The following is a 25110-nucleotide window of genomic DNA, read 5'->3' on the forward strand; positions in this document are numbered from 1 at the left end:
CGTTTTTAGTTGCCCCAGTATGGTTCCCATTCATTACACATCTGTCTTTGTTATAAGAACATTTTTTTCCTAAAAAATTCTAATGACTTAATATAAATGTCTGAGCTCAGGAATTTAACATGTTAAATGATATTCTAGTTGCTTTTGTGATTTTGATTTGATAAGAAATTAGTGCTCAATCATTTGATTGATAATAAATTGAACTCAATCAAAATTAGATCATGAAGGAATTTAGAATATCGGTAAACATTGGATCGCTATTCTTTTTATCAAAATAATATAGTATCGTGATCAAACTGGGGATTTAAATCGTTAGCAAGTAACATGGTTTAGTCACCTCAAGACAAAAAGGTCACCACGGGTAGTCAAATCTTCAATTGATTTGGAGCAGTGTGGTTTTCGTCCTGGTCGCGGAACAGTGGACCAGCTCTGTACCTTCTTTGGGGTCATGGGGGGGGCATGGGAGTTTGCCCAATCAGTATACATGTGCTTTGTGGACCTGGAGAAGGTGTTTGACTGTGTCCCCCGGGGGCTCCTGTGGGGGGTTCTCCAGGAGTATGGGGTACCGGACCCCCTTGTACGAGCTGTCCGGTCCCTGTACGACAGGAGTCAGAGCTTGGTTCGCATTGCTGGTAGTAAGTCGGATTTGTTTCCAGTGAGGGCTGGACTCCGCCAAGGCTGCCCTTTATCACCGATTCTGTTCATAACTTATTTGGACAGAATTTCTAGGCGCAGCCGAGGTGTTGAGGGGATCCGGCTTGATGGCCTCAGGATTGGGTCCCTGCTTTTTGCAGATGACGTGGTCCTGTTGGCTTCATCTGGCCGTGATCTCCAGCTGTCCCTTTAGCAATTTGTGGTCGAGTGTGAAGCGGCTGGGATGGGAATCAGCACCCCCAAATCTGAGACCATGGTCTTCAGCCGTAATATGGTGGATTGCCCTATTGGGTGAAAGTCAGGTCCTGCCTCAAGTGGAGGAGTTTAAATATCTCGGGGTCTTGTTCACGAGTGAAGGAAAGGTGGAGCGTAAGATCGACAGACGGATCGGTGCGGCATCTGCAGTAATGCGGACTCTGCGCCGATCTGACAGTACAAAAGAGAAGTTGAGCAATGGACTCAATGGACAAAACAAAAAATGCCATCAATTAATTTGACTTGTTGGGAATTATTTAAACAACATACAACCGTTGTCATACCAAATCTTAAATGTTTCCAGTAAAGCCCTTTTCTTCATAGATGAAAAATGGCAGGACAGAATATACTCTTGACCATTATGGTTTTACCCTCGGGGTCTATTTCAAATTAAAGCTCATTTGACCACAGGTTTTTCCCGCAACCTGCATGGTGACATCTTCCGAGGTCTAACAACACAGATCTTCCAACAGAAAATCAGCAGTCAGATCAAAGGCAGATGTTGTCAGTAGACCGGGTCTATTTTGGAGCAAGTCTGTGAAGATTTACAACACATTTCCAGGGTTCTCTTTCAGTCTTGTCTGTTTAACTTGCCTGAAAACCAAACAGACAAGCAGGCACTTGGGTATATGCAGTGGGGGGATGAGTGTTTTGCTTCTGTGGGACCCACAGGCTGAAGCTCTTTGTTTTTCTCCCAGTCTGTCAAGCCAGCTAGCAATACATCCTGTAATAAGTCCACTGGTTAAACAGAGGGGACCAATGCATGGCTGCAGCCCTCCCACACGTGTGTGTGTGTGTGTGTGTGTGTGTGTGTGTGTGTGTGTGTGTGTGTGTGTAATTTTAAACCAGATGCAGCCTTGTGGCTCCTATGAGGATCAGTTTTACTCTGCTCAGTCTCTCTCTCCTCGTCTCTGTCTTCACACTCTCAGTGTGATCCAGCTGAGTGGGTGAAAAGGAAGGGAGGGAGAGAGTGAGAGGGGAGAAGCAACCACTCTTCATCCCTCACTCCAGGCTCTGAGGCAGCCAGGCAGATATTCTTGGCTTGGATGCAGTGCTCATGACAGGATTAAGAGTCAGGGACACAGGACCAACCGGAGAGCTGCAGGTTCTAGCGGACGGACCCGGGCCAGATTCTCACCCTGCACGGGTAAGACTGAAAATTTAATATCATACAAAAAGGCTTTCATTGTAAGTACTGAACTTACATGATATTATGCAGTTAAAATTGCAACTAATCATAAATTGTGGCACAGGTATCATTCAATCTGGATAAAAGCTTGTTCTGCTTGTACATTGCAGTTCTTAGAGGAGAAAAAGAGACAAATGAACATATATTCACATAGGAAAAGGTTAAACAAAGTAGGCTAACAGTGAAGTGACATGAAGTACAGAGTTCACACTTTGTTTCCATTAAACTATATTTTTTGGAAGTTTTTTTCATTCAAGACAATTTTGGTTTCATTCTGGGATGTTTTCAGCATGGAGTGAGAGTCTTTGCACACACAAAGAAGGTGTGCAGCTGGGTCGTGCTTAGTCATGTTTAAGCGTTTTATGACAAAGATAGCATCAAAAGTTTCAGTTGCTGACTGAAACTGCTTCAGCTTAGATGTTTTCTGCACAGACATGATGGTAGCCTAGAGATGTGAAGATATGCATGGACAGATCACAGCACTTCACCATGTCATTAATTTATTACACTTCTTGACAGAAAATGGCAAAGATGCAAACATTAGATCACATCTTGTCTTTATCGGGTCGGTTGCACAACTGCTAAACTTAGCATTGTATTGTTAGAGTCGCCTAATGTTACAAAGGGTCTCGTACACTTGAATCATCATCTTAATATTCCTGCAAAAGCAGATCATTTCTACTAGTAAAAGGAAAATGAATACCTCATGGAGGATGCTTCCATAAAGTTTTTGTTATGTAACTTGACTGGTGGTTGGAATCCCACTCCAACAGAGAGGGCAAATCACTACTTTTGGCAGAGTGAAGGGTTAATTTCTCCACTTGGAACCTCTTTGTACTGTAAGGAAGGAATTTTGAGCAGAGCGCTCACCAGATGATTCATTCAATGCACAGCCAGTTCACAGGATCTTGTTAAGAAACTGTAAGGTTTGTTAAACATTTATTTATTTAGCGCATGCTTTCATAAAACAGTACGCCTTTGCAGAATACTTGCAGCAGGACATGTGTAGCCCAACTGCAGAAAGTCACATGCCTCCACACAATTTTAAGTTGTATCTCAGAGTCTCAAACATGCAGTGCAGAGCTGGAGCAGCATGTGGTCACTCTGGAATTTTGCACAAAAAAAAAAAAAAAGGGGGGTCGGTGGGAGGGGAAAAAACTTGCCTGACTTGCAAGTTTCCTCTGATTTCAAACTACACGAGCTCTTTTCATTGAAAATTCTGCTGGTTCAGCTCGCTGCAGTAGCATTTGAGTTATGCGTTTTGCTGCGTTTGTGCACGTTTACCACGCAGATGTGCATGGCACTAATCCAAAAGCAGTCGATATGGCTGGCTGGTGGGGGAAGACGTGTGTGTGTGTGTGTGAGAGAGAGAGTTTAAGCTCTGTTTAACATCACTTGGCAAGCTTTTCAACTCCCTGATTCTAATAAGGCAGCTTGCAGACACTCAGGCTTGTTGATAGAAAAATAATGGACTAAAGTAGATAAGTAGGATTTAATGGTTTCGGAGAGAAGTGACTGAGACAAAAGAAAAAACTTGTAAATGCCGCAAACACTGCATGTGGTGGTTGTAGCTAAGTGCATTTTATTTTGCATGTTTGGACTCTAGATAGTAATAGAAATCTTATAAGGATGCATACTGCATCACATAAATGCATGCAACTATTAAAACTAAAAAGAAGTAGTGTCTTTTTCTGTCTCTAAGGTTAGTTTTAGAGCCAATGTTGCCTGTGGTGCAGAGGTGAACTTGTCTGGTTTTTAATTAGGCTTCTCAGGATGTATGACGGTCCTCACCTGCATGGTTTTACATACAAAGAAAAAGTTTGTCTCTAATGCAGTCTCATCATCTGGTTGTACTACAGATTGCAATTAGACAATAGAAAGTTCACCTTTTACTGCTTTTTTTTTTTTAGTTTGACTCCTTTCCTGTTTCTTCAAAATTCACCTTCAAACTCACTTTCTGTCTGTTTTTTTCTAATTAACTGCCTGACGGACCGATTCATGGCTTAACTGTGCATTAAACTTGGATGAAACCTATACGCTTTGTTTACAGGTAGAAAAGGTTCAGTTTTGTTTTTACAGCCTCTCCCACTTATCCTCCCTCTCCCTCTGTAACACAGTGACCTTTGTATTTCTGAATGGTTTCCTCTGGATGTCTGAACTCTTTCCATCCCTAGAGGCTTGTCCAGTGTTACTGAATAATGGACATCTTCTGTTGGCAGCCAAAGAAACTGTGCAGTCTCACTGCTTTCAGGGTTTGAGCCTGTAATAAGCATAGACACTGTTTTTTTTTAATAGTTCTTCATACTTTCATACCTCGAAAGTTATATTAATGGTAAAATTTCCTTCATTTTGATTTAAGTATGGCATGGTGTTTATTGTTTGTTAGTTCTTATTTTAAATTATTAAATGCTCAAAATACTGCAGGAATTTTATTCAGTATTAAACTGGGGGTTTGTGCCTCTGATTCACACCTGACATGTCATTCCCCAAATGGTCTGTTCAATTTAAAAAAAAATTAAATAAAATTTGAAAATCTGCTTTGACGTCTCCCATTTGGACCCACTGGGCTTGAAAAAACTTGAGCTAAAAGAGACGGTTCAGACAAAAGATGTAAGAGTTGTTGCATCCATGTAGACAAAGACACACATATACACACATTAAATAAAATTACCTGCTGCTAGAATGATAAACCTGTGAAAGAAAATATGAGCTCTTTAATCATTATTCTCTCACTTCTTGTTACAGATGTAGGTGGTAATGAATGAGATGGTGTTAGAGAACAACCTGTCTATTCGTCCTCTTCTGTTGAAGCCAAATCAAGCATTTGAGCCCCCACAGATGATTCCAAAACCACATAGACACAAAGAAAAGACCACTTTTAGTGTTTTCTGCTCATTTTTTTTCATCCTTTTGCCATCTTTGTTTAGATTTCCTACAGAATGCTTTCCATCATAACCACACATAGACATACCATTTCTTGTGCCTATATACATAATCTGTGTCAGTTTCCAGGGATTTATTCACAGATTTTGCACTTTTACACCCATTTTTTGTGTGTGTGTGTGTGTGTTTTTTGTTTTGTTTGATTTAGGTGTACAGTATAACTATGTCACGTCCTGTGAAATACCACCTCAACGCCTGGCAAACAAACTGGTAAAATGACTGAAGTTTCCACTTAATTATCCAAACAGGCATCACGGTTTCTGGGATGTAATGACTTTCTCTCATTACTGCACTACATAAGAAAGAGACGGGCCAAAAGAACGAGCCAAAATGTTCAGGTTTAAAGAATGCACCTCGTGTGCGCTGTTCCCAGAAACAAGTTCCTCAGACTGAAACAGAGCAAAATGAAACATGTATTTAGTAGCTTGTTGTGACTGAAAGCTTATTTGTTTTGACTTCATCTTTTTAGACTAACTTTTTAGACTGGTTAATTGTTTGAAAAGCGATTCACTAGGAGTTATGCAAATCATTACAATCTTTCCATTTGCTCAACACTTTTCGATGCAAGACAGAAATTGGCATCGAGGAGCTTTCGTATCAGAAACCAAAAGATGCTTGCTTTTTACAAAACACATTTCATTGAGTGGGTTTATTGGCAGTGCAGTCTGACTGTGGTCGCCTCATCCAGCTGAACAAGAGCTGTTGGCAGTAAAATGTCTGAAACAATTAATCACAACAGTGTGAGCTCATGCCTTTTAAACTGCAGAATAAAATGAATTCTTTTTGATGAACAGGAGTGACTTTTCTTTTTCAGTTTATGGGTTTGTTTCACAAAGGCCTCATATTCTTCCCACAAGTTTATTTTTACACGTTTTCAAAGGAGAGTCTTTCTGTCAACTTTTTTTTGTCTAGACCAAACTTTAGCCTCAATCTCAGTGGCAGAAAACAGTCTGCGCGTTGGTTTCTGAGGGAATATCTGACCATAACAAGAAAGCTTTCTGTAAAATGTTTATAGATGAGGAGAGACAGTTTTTATTTTGAGACTGCATTTGGTTGGCAGAGACTGACCAATAGATTCATGGATGGGAGGTAATACTCAACTGAGAGGGCTAATTTGGGCTTGGTATGGCCACAGGGTGAACCTCAGGGGTGGGTTTGGCCTGAGTGGATTGTTCTGGTCACAGCTGGAATATGTGTTTGGATACTACAGGCTGGCTGTGGTTTAATTCTCTAAGAGGGGCCGGGCATTTCAGGATGAGCAGCTGCAATGTGGAAAAGGGCTGAGCAGGCCCAGCAGTGGTCCAAATGATTTAGTGATGGTTCACTGGTTATAGAAGAAAATGGATTTCTTTCCCTGTTCTTTTGGAATTGGGAAGTAATTGGTCACATTTGTCACTTTTGAACCTTGAAACCTGGAGATGAACTGTAACAAGCATGAGATGGATATTTTTTATTTAAGAGACTTACAAAACCTGAAGTTCAAACCTGCAGAAAACTGTTAGACTTGTTGAAATGCTTTTCTTCCATTACACAATGACATAACTATGAAACTGATCAAATAAATGAAAACAGATTAAACTGGTCTTGGCAAACCACAAACAAAAAGATCCCCCCCATTTTTCCCGTTATTTATGATCATTCAGCTGATCAGTCAGAACAGACTGCAAGAGACAAGAGGTAACATGTTTCAGACAAAATATGCAGCATTACTATAATAATTATGTGTTTTATGAGCATTAAAGTAAATTCATCTACATGAATAGTTCCCATAACAGAAATGAAAACACTTTATTTGTCCCAGAGGAAAATTACAAGGCTTATTTAATAATAATACTATTCGTAATGGGCATTATGTGAGCTCTTTAATGTTGCATAAATGTTTGAACAGGCAGTATGGGCCAACAAACAGGACATCATTCTGTTGGCAATATAATGTGAAATAAGAAAGTGCACTTTGACAGTAACACACAAATTTGACATTTTTGATGGTAGAATTTATCCTTCACCCTATCAATGTCAACAGTAGGCCTGAGTGCACTGGAGAAATAAATCAGTGTCATGTGTATGGTAGAAATAATGTAACTGCAAATACAATAGTCTAATATTTTTCCTAAAAGTTTGGAGAAAATAAACTGTCACTTCTGTCTCTTTTTAATCGCTTATGCACATCTTCTCTCTTTAGAGAGCTATTGGATATCAGATGCTTTCTTGATGGGTACATCACTGGTTTGAATGTACTATATGGTTACTAGGTAACCAGTGGATACTGACACAGCCATAATACCACAGCTTCTCATGTTACATTTTAACTTTTAAATGGTACTCCACAGCTGGCAACACACACCAGCGTGTGCCTCGTAAATCAGTACAACTCTCAGTTTGAGGTTGGAGTGATGTCAGGGGTACGAGTTGATGTGCTTGTGTCCAGGAGACCCAGGTTTGACTCCAAAGTGAATTTTTTTCACTTAGTTGTAGCTTCATGGCTTTAAAAAAATTTGTTGTACCCTTTTTTTCTTTTCATCAAATGGTACTTCAGCAACCATAATCCATCTACCCATCCAACTTTTAAGAATGAAGAAACTTTTAGAATTTTCTTGCATTGCATTGCCCTTATTAATCTGATGATGTACCCTTCAAACCAAGCTGGATTTACAGTGTTGTATGTCTACTACTTGAACCATATCATTTCAACTGAAAGCAATTATAAATAACCACTTAAAGGGGTGCTATTATAATATTTTGAGTTTTCTGAGCTTTCTACAGTGTTACAGTGATGAATCCTCATCAGACATGTGAACGGCACTGTTTTTTATCACCTAAACGCGTGTTTGAGTTTGAGTTCCAGCACGCTCTCCATTCGGTTTTCATGGCGACGAAAAACGTGTCGTTTTAGAGAGTTTTTTTCTACTTGGAAATCCTTGTGACGTCCCGGGGGATAAAGTTCGGTGATTGGTTACCTTCTACTGGTTAACAAGGGCATGTACAAATACATCAGGCGGGTGGAAAACGTCGGATAAAGTTATCTCCAACGATGGCTGGTGAGTTTACCAAAGAGAGACATCCTGCTGCATTCGTTGCTGTGGGTTGCTGTTTTCCACTTCGTTTTCAGGGTCTGATTCAGGTTCCAACATGTAGGGCTGTATGCTATGTGTTGACATTGTATTTTGTTTTTTTTATTGAGTTCATATTAGCCTAATCCTTCTGTTTATGAGATGTTACAATGACGGCGAAAGCAGTTGCGGTGCGCGCTCCCGATGTAGTGCAGTGGCGGGAGGCGGGGCTTAATGCGGAAGAGTCTCAATCCACGTGTTTTGCCCACAGGCTGATCTGACAGCCTACGGAGAGGGTCGGTCTGAAGTAAATAAAGCGATTTGTGACAATAACTCGATCAATCCCAGCCTTTCTGGTCTCAGAAATAAAAATAAATTAGCCTGAAATGCACATAATAGTTCCACTTTAAAGTTAGAGATATGGGATGTATCTGGGTTTCCGCTAGACATCCGCACATACTTTCAGCTTAAGTCTGGCCTGAATTCGTACTGGCATGGTTCTCACCTTGTGCTGACACACATCCGTCGTCATCTTCATGATCATGCAGCAGATGCGTGAACATGTGTTCTGCTGTTGAGGCACAGTATCCAAGGACTTGGAAACAAATACAGAGAGCGATGAAAAATAGACCCATTCAGATTGATGGTAGCTAAAAAGATCAGCTCATGACATCCCTGTCGCGTTTGGAGAAACGATTCACTAGAAGTTCACTATTGCATGTAATGGTTTCAGCAAAAGAAACTGAACTTTATTGTTTGCTTCATTTGAGGTGATTGATCTAGTCGGATGGCGGAGGAATCCTCTGAATTGGAAAGAGACATTCTCAGCTGTTTCCGTCTGTCTGTAGCAAGCTAACATGCCCAGTCTGTTATTCACAATGGAACCACACTGTCTGCATTGACAGGCTTGTTCCACTGCGAGACTGGCAGACAGAGGGCTGTGGTTTGGTACAATTGGACGGAGTCACAGTGCAAATGTGTTTCTGTGTGTCTATGGTGTTCCTCAATAGAATTGTGGGTCCTAATATTTTGCATCTGGTCAAAAAAGAGACCAGTGATTTACTTACTTTGGTATTTATGCTAACCTGCCCGTCATTTTCAGATGACCTATTTTACATTGTCAGCAGAACAACCGTCATCATTAGCATGGACAACATCAGCAATGCCTCCCAGAGTAGAATTATGATGAAAGGCATTGCCATTATTAAGTCAGACACAATTCATAAGGAAAGAGCTGAAGTCCAGAGTTGGCTCAAAGGATCTCGCAGAGAAGGGACAAAGGAAGGCTAGGGTGAGCAATTTTATTCAGATAACATAGTTTTACCTCCTTACTGATTTCAGTCTATAGTAGTAGTTGCAGCTAGTTTTCTTGCCAAATTGATCTATATACACAGTTAATGAGCTATTTGTTTAATCTATAAAAGACATGTAAAAACGTCAGCTGGTGGTTTTACAGAGGTTGTTATATGTAGGACTGTTTCATGGTCAGTTGCTGGAACTTCTCCCATTCGTTCTCTGGCAGCCTCACAATGATGATTCTTTCAGTGTTCTGTTGAGCCAATAAAATAGAACAGCTTCTTACAGTGACTGCAGATCACAGGATTATTATTTTTGGAGCAGCCGTGGCGTATGCGAAGCTCTTGAATTTAGAAACAAGCATGAGATAATTCTGAGACGTTTTATGTGTCATGTACAAATCTGCAGGAAGTTAATTGGTCCAACATGAAATATGCACAAATGCCGCTCATTCATATGTAGAAGTTTAGAGTTAAGTTGCAAACCAGCCACTGCAAAAAAAAAACCAAAAAAAAAAAAAACATTTCTTCCTCCTGTTTCTCTCTTCATACACACAGCTGTGACCGGCCTCCTGTGTCCCCTCCACATCAGCCATCCGAAATCCTTCCAAGCTTGAATCGAATACCAAGAGGCTTTACTTCCTCTCCCCCTATTCTCCAGTCATCATGCGTTTCCTCACCATCCTCCTCCTCTTGCTCCTCATCCAGTCAGCTGAACCCTGGAGAGGCCCTCGGTCAAAGGCTGCAGAGAGGGGCGCCAGGGGCCATGTGCGGGGCAAAGGTAGGCCTGGAGTCATGAGGCGTCAAACTCAGCAGTGTAAGGAATACAGTGAAGCGGGTGAGAAGTACCTGGACTGCCAGGACAGGCAGCTGACTTCAGTGATGCAGGGCTGGTCCAAAGACATTCATCATCTGCTGCTGGCAAGAAATAAGATTCAGGTATTTACAGCCACATTTTCAACTTGTGAAAACGGTACTCCTCATATCGCCTCTGTTAGAAAACACAACTAATTACACAAGCTGACATACTTTATCAACATCTGAGTCAGACACTATCTCTGAAGGCCCTCACTTAGTTTACATCTGGGTCAAGTTTAGCTGATTAAAGGAATGTGGAAGAAGCATTAGCATGACACATGTACACATACAACCCTCCGCAGTAGGAGTCAGATGAACAGTTGCTGTGGATGTTTACTACAATTCTGTGACAAATGAGGCTCAGTTATGTCAGGGTTAAGGTTGCTACTCTGAATATAAACCAGCTAAATTGTTGATACCCTCAGCATCTGTGCACTGTATATTTAGGGTTTAGATCAAAGATACACTTCTGTGTTGAGTATGTAGTTTTTTGAGTTAGAGTGAGCACACAGGATGTGCTTATCAGATTTTGACAGGACCTAAAAAAAAAACCAAAAAAAAAACCAGTAAGTTAACTAATAAAGACAAATGAGTAATGGGTATTGGTTAATGTAGCAAGAAGATTTAAAGGAGGAAGAATGGAAAAACAACAAAATCATCTTGCTTAGGCATTGGATCATTTTGTACTCTATTATGCTGCATTTAAAATGCATTCATTAAAGCTGCAGGGTCACCTTCAACCTGTAACAAAGCTATAAAATTTTCCTTCACCCTGCTCTGCAATTCATTGTGATTTTACCAGTTGTATACTGACTGGATCTCTTCTTACACACTCAGACTCAACCCTGCAGAATGCAATGTATTCTACTGATAAGTCAATCGACTCGCCAGATGGTAAACACTGGAGAAATGAATGAGCTCAAATTATTAACAAGAGATAAAGATAATGTTTGTATTTGATCCTGTTTACTGATTAAAATGCTCATCATGGTTATTTTAATCTGTAAACTTTAATATTAGACATCAGGACTTGTGGAATTCTCTCATTGCTGCATGGATTTTGCTTATCCCCTTCAGTGATGATAATAAAGGACAAAAGGAACTTTTAAAGAAGTCATTTTTGTCATTATGAAACCATGATTATAATTAAAATACAAAACCTCAATTTAAATCCGACTACTAGTGGGATTATACTCATCAGGTGGTCAGAAAGGGACTCAGCTTGACAATGAGGTCCACACCCTGCTGTGGTTAATACAGCTGAATATTAACGTAATTAAATATTAATGCAACAAATGCTAACTAACCTCAGCCAATACACTAGCTACTTAAAACTCTTCATGCAGGCTGCTTTATGAAACAGTTCATTTTAGCTGTAAAACTCACGCTGTTAAGTCTGACAACTATTTGACCATCACACTAGGAGTGACTAGCACCCGTCAGGCCTGAAACACATGCAGGTTAGAACATTATTAATGTGGTTTAGTTGTCATTTTTACAGTTTATCAAAATTCCAGCCAGGGTTTTCACTTAATTCCACACAATCCAACAATTCACATCTCTTTTCAGGTTCTGAGGGACAACATGTTTGCCCAGTTCACCCAGCTGAGGAGCTTGGATCTCCAGCAGAATGCCATCTCCATGGTGGAGAGTAATGCGTTTAGCGGTCTCTCCCGGCTCACCACCCTGCTCCTCCAGCATAACAACCTGAAAGCAGTCTCAGAGGAGGTGCTGCTTCCTCTGCCCCGCCTCACCTACCTCCGTCTCTATGACAATCCCTGGAGCTGCCGCTGTGGATTAGACAGCCTGGTCAGAACCCTGCAGGTGCCTAGCAACCGCAACCTCGGCAACTTTGCCAAGTGTGCGGAGCCGCTTTCACTAAAGGGCCAGAAGCTGAAAAACCTGAAGGTGGACTTGTGTGAGGACAGAAAGCCAGAGGCCAAAGAGGTGACGGAAACAGGGCCTCCAGTACCAACAAGGAAGCCAGAGGCTACGTCCATGTGTCGCACATACATGTTTCCCAAGCCTCTACTGGACTGCAGCAGTAAAGGTGAGAAATTTTAAGCAGCTTACTTGCAGTCTACTTATATTTCATTACATTTCTTGAAATTTCAGAAGTCTAGTGCCTCTTCAACATTATCAGACACATCATGAAGTCAGAATATAGTTAAGCCTCCAACAGATTAAAATAGCACACTAATATTTTGATGGATTATGACATTTTTATCAAAACAAAAACATACATCTGGACCAAATGAATGAAGCTTGGCTAAGTTTTTCATGGCTATGCAACAATATCTCTGAAACAACAAGGCTGTCTTGGCTGAGGCATTATTAAAGGTATGTTTGTTACCGTTGCTTAAGACTCACAGTACACTCGTCACTCGTCCAATAAAATTAGGAACAAAAATTTATAATTTTTTTTTTTTTAACTTGGCTACCTGAGGCATTCTAGTCTCTCAGGAGGCTAATCCTGCTATGTCATTTTAAACCATACCTCTGCTTCATCTTTCATCACTTTTTCCCAGCTGAACTGCACTAAAAAGTTGCCCCTCCTGTGTTTTTTCAAGCCAGCCCATCTGCTTTCAAAAGGCACTTGTATTGTCTCCCTTTTTGTGTTTTTCTTCCCGCTTTTGAGCGTATCTTCTAAATATCTGGAGGCAAATTGAAGAGGCAGTTAATATGCTCCTGTTCACATTTAAGTTTAATTTTAACAATGTCTCACCACAAGTGGAAAGCTGCATGAAAAAGCATCGATGCATGAAACAATTAGAACAATAAGAGAAGGGAAAATGAATCCCTCACCATATTACTCTTTGTTTCTAACATCTGTGCGAAACTGCCACTGCGAGACAACGAGAATTGTAGCTTTTCAAAGAGGCTGAATTTATCTCAAAACATGCACAGATGGATCATTTGTTTGTCATTAACTTTCTATTGTTGTCCATTAAATGCAACCTCCTGTACAACACAGAATATTTAAAGATCATGTCTATAATTTCAAATACATCCACAAATAGAAAGCTTATGCCCTTCCGAGGGACCGATCTCTCTCAGACCATCGACAAGCCAATACCACACAATGCAGCATCTGTGCTATAAAAATGCTTGAGGAAGCTTTTTGCATATTTTCCCTTTTTTTTCCCCTCTATGGAGAAACTTTTGAATTACTTCTTTATCTTTACCACTAAAAGCTTCCTCTGTTTCTCTCACGACGGGATTAGCCCTTCAGTCTGCACAAAGCTTTCCTCTTTCGATGCCCAATAATAACTCCATCCTGCTTCTTTCTAGACCAAGCCTTAACATATAAACTATATGATGTGTGAATATTACTTAATACAGTACAGCTGCTGTGCATGACTTTTAGCATGGGGTTTCTGTGCCTTTAACCTCAAAGGAAGTTGTAATAAGATGACTGGAGTCGTACGTCTCTTGCTTTCGTTGCTCCAGTTCGCATCAGTCACAGTGGAAATGTTACATCTATGAAATCTAAATCACAGGTAGACTATACTGTTGTGCTCGTGTACTTTTGACATTCTTTTACAGTTCACAAGCTAAACACGTACAGACGTGAACAGAAAACTTGGGAACATCATGATGTGATATTGCCTTGAAAACTATGGTTCATAAAAGTAAAATAGTTCAAGGACATGACTCATCATCTGCATGTAATTACTCCTAATAGTACATGGACCTGCATGTCTTCGCGTTGAGTGAGGTGCCATGTTTAGAAGGTCAGAGTATCACTCTGCCCATGTTAAATCATGCAGTGTCAACCCACACTAATGGAGTGTGTGCATAATTTAGCCTTTTAGCTCGTAATGCTAACCCCTCCATGACTTTATACACAACCATGTAACCCCCAAAAATCAGCAAATCAAGTGTAACAAGTGCTTCTGGGTAGAAATAATACTTAAAATGGCTATTTAGTGTTGCTTTAAATGCATCATTTATGGCCTTGTGTCATGCTAAACTGTAAAAGAGCAACAATGTGTATGATTTATGTTATTCTCAAAATGCAATTAAACTTGCACTTTCTTTCCTTCTTCATGTAACTGAAGTGGGTCTTGCTTTACAGGTGTCATTACAGTCATGATGCTGCTGGAATCTCCGTTAGAGTGAAATAGGTTTTCTATTTCTCTGCATTTAGCATCATTCACAATGATCTGTGTTTCCTGCTGATAAGCAAAATCAGTGAAGCATGATGCTGTGACCAACATGTCAGAGTTTTCAGTTTTAAAAATTGTTCATTTTTTTAGTCTCATCTGATGAGAGCTACTTCTTTTATACGTTTGACAGGTCTCCCACTGGACTTTAGTCTTTTTTATGTTTATTTTGTTTAGTTTCTTTCTGGGTTCTTTGCCATTGCCTTTGAGTGTGCAGCTTATGGCAATCCTACGGACGGATTCACCAGTATTTCCTGTGCAGTTTTTCATCTCCTTCAAGATTACCCGGGATCTTTCCCTGGTTTCCTTGGTTGCTTTGTGACTTTTGCTGAACATCCCTCTTTATGCAAGATTGTTGTGGTGTCATATTTAGTCCATTTTGTGGTGATGGTAGAGGTTCTATGAGACTATTGGTTTTAGATTTTACTTTTCTAACTCTGAATTTTATGTCTCCACAACTTTCCTCTGGCTTCTTTGGGGAGCTCCACATGGTGTCAATCTTTCGGTGCTGATTATTGATATTGACGATTCTAAGGTTTTCATATCAGGTGTAGGTGTACTGATATTAAGTGAAATTTGTACAAAGGTGGAGCTTTGTGACTAACTAATCATGTGACTTCTGAAAGCAACTTGTGGTATCTGAGTTTATGGGATGAACACATATGATGAAATCAGTTGCAGAGTCAAACAAACAACTTTTGTTTTGATATGATTTAACACTGGGGACGTCAGAGTCTTGAAGGACTTTTAAAAACTCCATAAACAACAACAACAATTTATGTAACAAAAACAACTAACATAACTACCTAACAAAGAAATGAGAGAAATTTAGTTGAGTGTTTTACTTTTCTTTTCATTGGTTTATTTATTTATTTAGCATGTGAACAAGAGAAGAGTGGGAAAACAGGAAACCCACAGAACAGATTCAAAATATCTCTTTCTAAAACTCTCGTTTCCCAGAAGACTATTTACTTTCCCTGGTTTTTTTTTACTTTTTCTGCATGTTTCCTTTCTTCTGGTTTGGATGCTGTTTCTTTGAGGTGAGCCACAGCTTTCTCATAGTTTTCACTGGAGCACATGACAGTACACAGTGGTTGGAGAAAATAAGGACGGGCTCATGCTCTGTTTCTCGGAGATGAGACATGGACTTTTCATTTCATTTCCTCCATAGTGGATATGAGTTCGTTCTGACTGATACATACCAAAAAACAAAATAAAAACTATTTTTAAACTTGAATTTGAGTCGTTGACCCTGTGATGGACTGGCGATCTATCCAGAGTGCACCCTGCTTCTCGCCCAATTAATTGCTGGGATAGGCTTCAGCTTTCTCGTGACCCTTAACTGGAACAAGTGGTCAAGAAAATGAATGGAAAATTAAGCTGTACAGATATTTCAACAAGACACATTTCCAATTATTGTAAAACTGGACAAAGAAAGCAAAAACAAAACCATTCGAATATTGTGAGACATATTCCACCTGTGTTACATTACGACAGAACCAGTACAAGATTGCTCAGAAAGCCATCGACAGAGTGTTATTTTAGTTCATAAACTTTGCCTTCAAGACTGAGCTCACAGTGTCAATAAATCATAGGTTTATGAAGAAACATAAGTCCTGTGTAAAATCTTCAGGCCACTTGAGTGGGCAGCAGCAAAATGAGTCATGTATATGATCATTTAAGACGCCCACACACACAATGATATATCATTCCCTCCCCAGACTTCATGGATCACACAGATACAGTCTTGGTAAGAATACAATCATTTGGTCTTCACCAAGTCTTTAATGAGGTTGATACAACCTCAAGTAAACAAATACCCATGTGCTTATTATTTCAGATGTACTTTCCGCATTTCATCAGTAGCATGTTGTGTGTTATTGTTAATCTGAAGGTGAATTTCCATTTTTTCTAACATCCTGATGCATAAAGTCTTAGAAATTCAATTTCCAAAATGTTGTTTCCTTTCGCAGGAATGTGGAAGTACTTCGCTTCTGGCACTGAATTGCTCGTTGTAATAAATACATTATTTATATTCCATAAACAGAGTAGTCACAGTGTTTAGAAAAAGCTTCTAATCTGCGTCTCTTTGAATGATGGCGGGGCGTGAGGTATACTAGCTAAAGCCAAACATACCTCACATGAAATTTCTGGACGTTAAAAAGCACAAGCTAAACTTACAGAACATGTGAACAAGTTGTTTCACATTGTTTATTTATCTTTAATGATATAAAATATAAAAAAGCCATCAACTAATAGCGTGATGCATTAAGTTAAACTTTGCAGTGTACATTTCCTCTGACACCATTAAGCCTCTCACCATGTTGTTATCGAACTTTTTAACTCTCAGCAATGACAAAAGTGACCATACATGAGATATGCAACATAGGAAGACTCTGAGCTCCTTTGTTTTCACCTTGTAACACAAACAGATCATTAAAGTGAATTAGAAAATTTAAAAAAATAGAGTCAAGTCTCTCTTGCACAGTTTTGTACAGTTGACCCTGGATGAATTGTTTCTGCGCTGTAAAAAAATCACGACTTCCTTCTCTGCTGTCTGAAACAGCCTCAAATTTATTGCAACACCTGCTCCGAAGTCGATGTGTGTGTCAGTTTTTGCAAAAGTGATAAAGATAAAATCCTCACAGAGATATTTTATGAAAATATGAGGTGAGGAATAGTGGAGGAAAGACTCCATATGTCCCTGTAAATCATCAACAGTTCAAGCCCATTCTCTCCCGAGTATGAAAGTTCAGATTAATACGCTTTGCTGTTGTATCATGGAAATACCAGAGTTCTGCGTTTGTTCCAAAACTCCTTTACATTCGCAGCAAATGCATGTGTTAAATGCGTGACCTATAGATGCATGTTCTGCTGACTGCAATAAGTTTATCAAACCCTGTGCTTTGATATGATGCAGGTTATATCATTTCATGTGCAAATAAACTCAATGGTAAATATGCCAGATAGGCTGAATTGAGACCATTTTAAAAAACATATTATGATGAAGTCATCATAAATGTGTTTTAAGCCATAATAAAACATGAACTTTTCTGCTGAGAAAGAAAAAAAAAGTCTTAGTGGAACAGATGTTGTCCAGAGTAATGACTCCAGCAGGTTCAGCAAACGCTCAATTCAACCATAGTTCTGACTGACTTTCCCTTTTCCTGACATGTTATCTCTCTTCCTCTCATATGGTCATTCATTCACTCCCTCAGCCATCACATTGACAGAGGTGTGTGTTAACAGATGTTGAAGCGGTAGCAAGCTCAATACTTTATCGAAAATGTTTGAAAAAAACCAAAGATCAGGAGATTCCATGAGACTTGCTGAAGATGCGTGTAGCTGCAGGAATTAGTGCTAACATGGCAACTTAAGATTACAGGCTGGATATTGCATGTCCATGTTTCGCTGAGTTTTTCTAGTCCTAGACTTCGGTCCCTGCTGAATACACAAGATGGAAAATTATTCGAATTCATTGCAGACATAGAACACTGCAGCTGTACTTCTGCATGACAGAAATAATTTGCTTTTGGCCCACAAAGTTCAAGTATGTCAAAGGAGCCTAAGAGTTGGAAATACCATGTTGCTTTTTGGGAAAACCTTGGGTAAAGTTGCAAACAGACATTAATCTAAGGGCCAAACTGGGAATCCCTTTGGACCAGCAGCTTGAAACATGGACCTGAAGAGCCTCCAAAGTGTAATCCCTTACTTTGTACATCTCTGTCCTTGTTGTACAAAAGAAAATCATGACATTTCCTGAGTGTACTGGCTGCATCTGAGTGCATGCTGTGTGTGTGTGTGTGTGTGTGTGTGTGTGAGTGTAATTGTGTTCTCAGAATTGATTTATGCCCCTGGGCCTTCATGATAGCTGGCTGTTACATCTGTGGCAGTAAAGCGGCTGCATAAAGGCTGCAACATCTGCTCTATAAAAGTGTCTGTATGCATTCCTTTAAGTGAAGTACACAGTCAATGTAAATAAAAACACACAAGTAATTAGAATGACTATTATACCACTCATGCACTATACACAATAGATTGATTTTTTTTTTTTTTTTTTTTTTTAAGTGAGCCAGAAAAGTATATTTTGATTCTGTCTGATGTGGCACTCCCTGTTTAAAAAAAAACTGGTTTTCCTCTCATCTGCAACTATTTTGCTTTGCAGAGACAAATGATGGTACAGGTTGCAGAGGCCACCTACACAGTAGTAAACAGAATGATATGACGACTAGAGTGGAGATGCACACACTAATGAGTTAAACAAGTCTAATCAAACACATAATCAAGCTATAACCAATTCCTTTTTTTTTTTTCTACTGGAGGCTTTCCAACAAAAATATGGCTATTAGGACATTTGGAATTAAACCTGACCCTTAAAATATCCATCATCATCAGTTTTTAGCTTAGTGTTACCGGTGCTTATTCAATTTATCAATTGATCTAAACCATAAATGAAGACGCAACGTTCTTTTATCAGAATATGTTGGCATCTCTATTGCAGACATTAACGTTTTCAAAGATAAACGTGAGTGCTTGTAACTGTAAGAGAGTGGAAATGGAAAAACTTCCCTGAAGATGTATGAGTCGGATATTGTTGTACATGTCGCCCTTGGCTCCATCTTGAAAAGCAAAATGTTACGCACAACCAATGAAACATCTTGAAAACATATAAGATCCAGACAGATTGAATTCTCGTCTCTTCTGTTGATTGTCTCCTCAGTCTATTTAGATCTCATGTGTGCAGCACAGCTGCATCAGAGCTGTAAATCTATCAGCAGGTACACGTGCATGCGTCTTTAAGTTAACATTTTTCCATGTACATATTTTGTCTTCAGGCAGATATGAGGTTTGACTTAACAACACACCAACTTTTATCCACCACACTTTTTCCCCTCTTTCTTAGGCTCCTTTCAGACTTGAACACTCAGCGTTTCCTTTTCCTGTCTCCCTCTGCAGATCTGACTCGCATCCCATCGGAGCTGCCGTCTGACATAGTGAAGATGGATCTGTCTTCTAACAACATCAAACATCTCAGGCCCAAACAGTTCCTGCTGTCTAAAGACCTCAAGCTGCTCAACCTTAGCAGTAACAACCTGCAACTTATAGACACAGGTAAGATGATCCAAAAGCCATATTATATCCAGGAGCTTGGCGAATAGGCTACATTTGATGTACTGCATAGTACATGCCTCTATTTGCTTTACTGCCTTTCTGCAAACACAAAAAAAAGATGTATTTTACATCAAGATATGAAGAGCCAAAGAGATGCAAAATGCATCTTTGTTTTATAGTTTTATTATGCCGTAAAACATAGATATTTGGTTTCACTTTGAAGCTGTATTTTTTTGCAGGGTGATGTCAAATGTGGGCTAGGAAGTCCATCCTTTGGGGGGATTTTCTTGGAGGAGTTTGGAAAACAAAAGTTTGGAAACTCTGAGTTTCTGGTTGCAGTGAAATACAGCAGCAGACACAAATTCAGGACTATGGAGGAGAAAGCTTTGTCGGTTTCTCTAGCTCTTTATTTAAAAAGAAAAATAGAAAAAGAAAGAAAAAAAAAAGAGAAAAACCCATGAAAAGGTTGACTTTGGACAGTTTACAGACCAAGCAGTCAAGGCAAAGAGGCTGAAATCAAGTTTAAGTCAGTTGAGAGACTCCAAAACTGGTGATAATGTTTCATTTGTACCTCAGAAATGGAAAGGTGGTCCGTGCCAAGCTACAGTTTCTAATAGTTGTCAACATACAGTTCTAACTCTAGCAGACAATGAGAAAAACCTGATATTTTTCCAGATCAATAATCAGAAAAGCGAAAGTTTTGTAAGGTTCCCTTTTGGGGCTGACAAACCAAGACAAGAATCTGACTTCTGGCAGCTTTTCTGGCATCCATGACTTTTCCCCTTTAGAAATCTGCCTGGGATTCTCAGAGTTCATCAGGGGAAAAATATATCCAGCAAATAAATAAGCGTGGATGTGGGTGACATAGAAACAAGCAACCAAAACAGATGGGTGCTAAGATAAAAAAAAAAAAAAAAAATGGCCACATCATCCCACAAAGATTTGATTCTTATTTTTCTGGCAAGTATTCACTAAATTATTGATTAAATTAAATCAGTTTTTAATCATCAAGGAAACTTCTGGCTCATTGCAAAAGGGACAAACATGTAAGTTCAATTCGAAGGGGAAAAAGGGGTAGATGGGGCAAAGTGACAAACGGAAATAACATATAGCATAGCATTTAAAGGATAGTCTCAATACAGTTAAAAGAAAAAGCCAATAAGATGAAACTATGGACACAATCAGCTGCAGCAGCAAGGACCTCACCAAGCAGAATTTGAACTCATACTTTCACAGAGGAGCTCAGTGGAGACAATGAGGAGCCTTGCAAGCATCTGCACAGCCTGAGAAAGTGAAACTGTAAAACAGGGATAAAAGAAGCTTTTTTTTTTTTTTTTTTTTTTTTTTTTTAATGCATCTGAAGTGCAGCAACTCTGGAAAAACCAAAGATAAAAAAAAAGGGGAAACGATGAATGGTTAAAGAATTATTTTATTAGTCAAAAGTATCTCTGCAGACATAATCTGCTTTTATCCATCAAGTAAAACACTCCAATTTACACTGGGTGGTGTTACAAAGCAGTTCTGGCCGATTTATGGGAGAAACTAAACAACCACTTCACACATATGTGGTGAACAGGAAGGTCAGTTTACCAGTTCTTTTACGTCTTTATAGTAAAATACAGTCAAGTTACAGAGAAACATGAAGGAAGGCATCTTTGTCCAACTGAATTAGCAAACTCTGAATAGACACCCAGAAATAAGTTAATTCCACCAAAAAAAGGGGGAAAAAAAGAAAGTGCTTATTCATTACACTCAACAAGCTAATGATGTCTGGCTCAATGTCTTCCTGCCCAGGAAGGAAATCCCTCACAAAAGATTGTAGTTTTCTTCATTTCCCATCAACACATGTAAACAATCTACTGCGGCTTGCCCAGTGTGTCTAAAACTATTTGCAAACTGGGAAATAAATTTTGTGTAATTCTAAGAGCCTGTGATACCCAGAGACATGTGGTCCCAATCTTTGCTACTCTTCATTATGTTTACATTTGGAGTGAATTTATTCATGGCTTTCATGTGGAAGGTGCTTTATACTTCTTTGCAAAATGTATCCAGGTTATATTTGGGCTAAATCTTGTGCCAGACAGCTGTGGTTTTCAGATAAAATAATTACTTAGCCGTGTGCTATCGTTTATCTAAAAGTCATTTTTCTACTCTTTTCTATGGCTGATCATTTTGCACCCATAAGGACCATAAACAGAGGTTTAAGCGTTGCTGAGAAATGCGTTGGTATTTTGGGACATATATTTTCAATTACAAGCAGGATGTTAGACCATGGGACTAATTCACTTCAGCTCCTGGGAAAATACCATGCGAGCAGATCACAATGGCTTGCTAGTGGTCATGGTGGCTCCAAAAAAAAAACCCCGAATCAGCTGCAGCTAAATTACAGTAAGAGAACCCATCTCATGAGTCAGGGGATAAGACTATTACAGCTGTTTCTATTGGCAGGTCTGTTACAACAATCACAATGAACACTGGAAGAATTTCAGCCCCTATAAAATCCTTTTTTTTTTTTTTCTTGCTGTTTTTCATCTTTCTTGTCATTTCAGTGACGTTCTCCTCCTTGCTGCAGCTATCTATCTCTAACATACTCGTCTCTCTGCTCCCACCTTCCTCCTCCTCTCTTCCGCTCTGTAAAGATCAAAGCTTGGCCGGAGGCCGGCCGACAGCAAGAAGCAGTCTCTTCTGTCCAATTACACCCTTGAAACACATGCATGTTTGTGTGCATGCACGCATCAGAAAAACACACCAATGACACATCTGGAAGCTTTCAAAGACTTCATTAGCACAGCTCAAAGTCCCTGTTTTCATTCATCTGCTGATGCCAGCTGCTCTTGTGGTTTTTGTGTTAAAAGTTTACTGAGAAAGTGCAAGTGCAGTTTGGTTTGTCACAAGGCATCGGGATGGACGGTGGTGTGGTGGGTAGCAGTGTCGCCATACGATGAAGAAAAAGGGGTCAAGTCTGGTGTGGAGTTTATATGTTGTTCCTGTGCGTGCTGGTTTTTCTCTAAATGCAGACCAAAAAAACACACATAATAGGTTAATTGATGTGTGTGGTTGTTTGTCTCTATGTTGGCCTGGCAACCCATCCAGGTTGTGCCTGGGTTACACCACAAGTATTAGACTGAGTCCGATGAAACGAGTAAAGACAATGGCTGGAGGTATTTTTGCCATTTTTATTTGTTAAATGCAATTAGTGATAAGTTTGTACTTTTCATACTATTCTCCAACAATTCCTAAACAAATATTGTTCTCTCGCTCTTCAATTTAATTCAGCTTCATGTATAAAGCACAAACTCTCAACAGTTATCTTAAAGATGCATTATGTGATTTTCTGACTTTAAAACTCTGCATTCTGGACTTGTTTGATGACAACAATGACATTTATTTTGTTGCATTTCTGGAGTTGCTGCTGCCCAGCAGCGTCCTGAAGGCTGAGAAACCCCATGATGCAACTTTTTCATGTGGGACGCTGTGTGATGCTGAAACAGTTTTGCTTCACGTGAAAGAAAACGGACATGAACACACTTGCTGTTTTGACATGTACTGTCGCTGATTAGGTAATAAAATGCAAGAAGATTTAAGGAGAAAAAGGGACTAAACAAAAGTCATTGTAATATTGTCTTTTGCTGGCTGGAGAGAGCTTGCAGTGAAGGAAAGATGCATGATGGATGCCAAAATTAGCTGTCAACAGGAGGAAAATAGCAAAAGTTCTGTTGTCTGTCTTTAAAGCACCATTACAGACACAGTTCAGTTCAATGCAATTTACTGTACTCCAATAATAATCCATTTAAAACAAGCACATTTCATCATCCACATCCGTCCAGTTTATAATAACTATTCAAATAAACCAGATCATACATGTAAATGTCTAGCTAAGGAAAAACAAAAGATTGCATCTGATGTAATCCGATCTTTGATTTTGACCCCATCCCAATCGCACATGGGGCAGCATGTGACACTGGAAAGGAAAATAAAAAGAAAAAAACTCCCATAAACTCAGGACAAGTGGCCATCTGGCTCAACTGGTTGGGGGTGGAAAGGAAAGGATGAAGAGGTCAACCACCGCTGTAACTCTAGTCTGCTGAGAAAGTTAACGACAGTCTTAATGTATTGTATTTATAAATGGAGATCAAAGAGAAAAAGGTTTTAAAAAATGTCCTTTGTTTCTTCCCAGCTGCTTTTGCAGGTCTGCTGTACCTCCGTGAGCTTGACCTATCCAACAACAGCCTCCATTACTTCCAGTACAGCGTACTGGAGGACCTCTACTTCCTAAGAAAGCTCTTGCTGGAGAACAATCCTTGGATTTGCGACTACAACATCCACTACCTGATCTACTGGCTCAAGCATCATCCCGGCGTCTCTTACACTGGCCTAATCTGCTCAGAGCCGCAGGAATTCAGGGGCTGGCGTGTTGAAGATTACGTCAAAACCTACAATGGGGATTGTCCCAAGGATAAACAAACACAGGGGACGAACACAGGACAGGGTGCACAAGGAGGGTCAGACAACGAGGCGCAGGAGGTGATGGCGGAAACGAGTGACAGACAGGCCGAAAATCTCCCACAGCCTCTGAAAGAAAAAACACCTGACCAGTTTGAGATCATCAGGCTGAGTTAGGAAGGAATGAATCTGTGGAGATTTGTGGTTTAATTAGGAGAGAATCCTCATAAAAAGATGGAGTCAGAGGTCTGAGGCCAGATAAAGGAAAACTTAGTGACTTGATGTAAAAGAAAAGGTAATGTGATCTATTTTTATGAGGATAAAAACAATTTGATTAAAAGGATTTTAATATTGGGTGATAAAAACAAACAAAAAGAAACTTGTGTAGAAAGATAAGTGTTTGCTGAACAGTGGGTTTCCTGTAGTGTCATGTATTTAAGTTTACCATTAAGCAAAGAACATAAAGATTTGAGCTTTTCTATTATCTTTTTCTCCAGCATTCCCAGCTCCGGCTGCTCGGTAATAACCCTCAATTTTCCTTCAGACTTTTCATTTCCTTTCTTACGTCCGAGTCTTTTTTTGTTAATGGTGTAATAATGAGTTTTTGGTCTTCTTTATAGTAATGTATGACATTGTATGCTTGTTTTTTGGAAATAAATCTCTGTTTATTTTTTCCCCCTGAACATTTGTTTTACTGGACGAGACACAGACGTGGTTAATAATAAACCATCGACATCCTGATGTGGCCGTTACAGGACTACCACAGGTATGAAAAATGACAGGAAGCAAATGCACGCAGTGAGTCACCAGTTTAATCAGGATAACATGTCCAAATATGTTGCTTAGATTCTTCTTCGAGCACCATGACAAGGGCTGATCAGCAAAGCATGCCAATTTAAATGAGCTGATATTAGACAGTGCTAATTATATAAACACTGAGTAAACTATGTTTGTTCTGTTTGGCTTCTGAGTCCACTTACTTTATCTTAGAGCTTTCATTTTCTGTTGTCAGTCAATTAATATTCAGGGATTAAGAGGAACATGGTGGATTATTTTATTAATGGCTTGTCAGATGAAGCAGTTCTGCTTCAGGACCAGACTGCAGCTGGAACTTTCCGCCGTACTGAGAAGCCAACACACGCTGC

General features: G+C 39.6%; 1 protein-coding gene across 1 annotated transcript; it reads left to right on the forward strand.

Moving 5' to 3' along the window:
* Positions 1–1853: 1853 nt before the first annotated feature.
* Positions 1854–24942, forward strand: lrrc17 (leucine rich repeat containing 17). The gene is made up of 5 exons (XM_079263198.1): positions 1854–2056; positions 9945–10325; positions 11814–12294; positions 19367–19522; positions 23700–24942. Exons 2-5 carry the CDS (start codon positions 10053–10055, stop codon positions 24140–24142), a joined length of 1353 nt encoding a protein of 450 aa, XP_079119324.1. The 5' UTR covers positions 1854–2056; positions 9945–10052; the 3' UTR covers positions 24143–24942.
* The last annotated feature ends 168 nt before the right edge of the window (positions 24943–25110 follow it).

This window comes from Telmatherina bonti, assembly GCF_933228915.1.
Source record: "Telmatherina bonti genome assembly, chromosome: 23".
NCBI lineage: Eukaryota > Metazoa > Chordata > Actinopteri > Atheriniformes > Telmatherinidae > Telmatherina > Telmatherina bonti.

Excerpts from the sequence above, each read along its gene's own strand:
- lrrc17 (XM_079263198.1), top strand. The coding sequence starts at position 10,053 with ATGCGTTTCCTCACCATCCTCCTCCTCTTGCTCCTCATCCAGTCAGCT. Across the intron at positions 10,326-11,813 it reads TGGCAAGAAATAAGATTCAG|GTTCTGAGGGACAACATGTT; the intron begins GTATTTACAGCC and ends ATCTCTTTTCAG. Across the intron at positions 12,295-19,366 it reads ACTGGACTGCAGCAGTAAAG|ATCTGACTCGCATCCCATCG; the intron begins GTGAGAAATTTT and ends CTCCCTCTGCAG.